This window comes from Penaeus monodon, chromosome 19 (assembly GCF_015228065.2).
Source record: "Penaeus monodon isolate SGIC_2016 chromosome 19, NSTDA_Pmon_1, whole genome shotgun sequence".
Taxonomy (NCBI): domain Eukaryota; kingdom Metazoa; phylum Arthropoda; class Malacostraca; order Decapoda; family Penaeidae; genus Penaeus; species Penaeus monodon.
This window is the reverse complement of record NC_051404.1, coordinates 18,742,688-18,742,892: the sequence shown is the minus strand read 5'-3', so window position 1 is coordinate 18,742,892 and position 205 is coordinate 18,742,688. Positions and strand designations below refer to the sequence as shown.

The window sequence follows — 205 nt, the reverse complement described above, 5'->3', positions numbered from 1 at the left end:
CTAAACATATCCATATAAAAAACGAGCGAATATGATACTCAAGGCAACAGATTTCACAATGGGCAATAAAATACGTTTCATTCTATCGGCGTGGGCGTGTCTAGTACTCTTTGCCGTGCTTGGTGGGCGTACAGACGTGTTGCAACCTACTTCTGCTGCATATAGTAACCTGCAACACACGCCGCGGACCTCAAGGTATGTGTAA

General features: G+C 44.9%; 1 protein-coding gene across 1 annotated transcript in view; it reads left to right on the top strand.

Annotated features, from left to right (window-relative positions):
- The first annotated feature begins 6 nt into the window (after window positions 1-6).
- LOC119585348 (methyltransferase-like protein 24) overlaps window positions 7-205 on the top strand; it is a 7,098-nt gene continuing 6,899 nt past the window's right edge. The window contains exon 1 of the mRNA XM_037934019.1: window positions 7-195. Coding sequence (XP_037789947.1) covers window positions 32-195 — 164 coding nt within the window. The 5' untranslated portion in view covers window positions 7-31. The remainder of the gene's footprint in view (window positions 196-205) is intronic.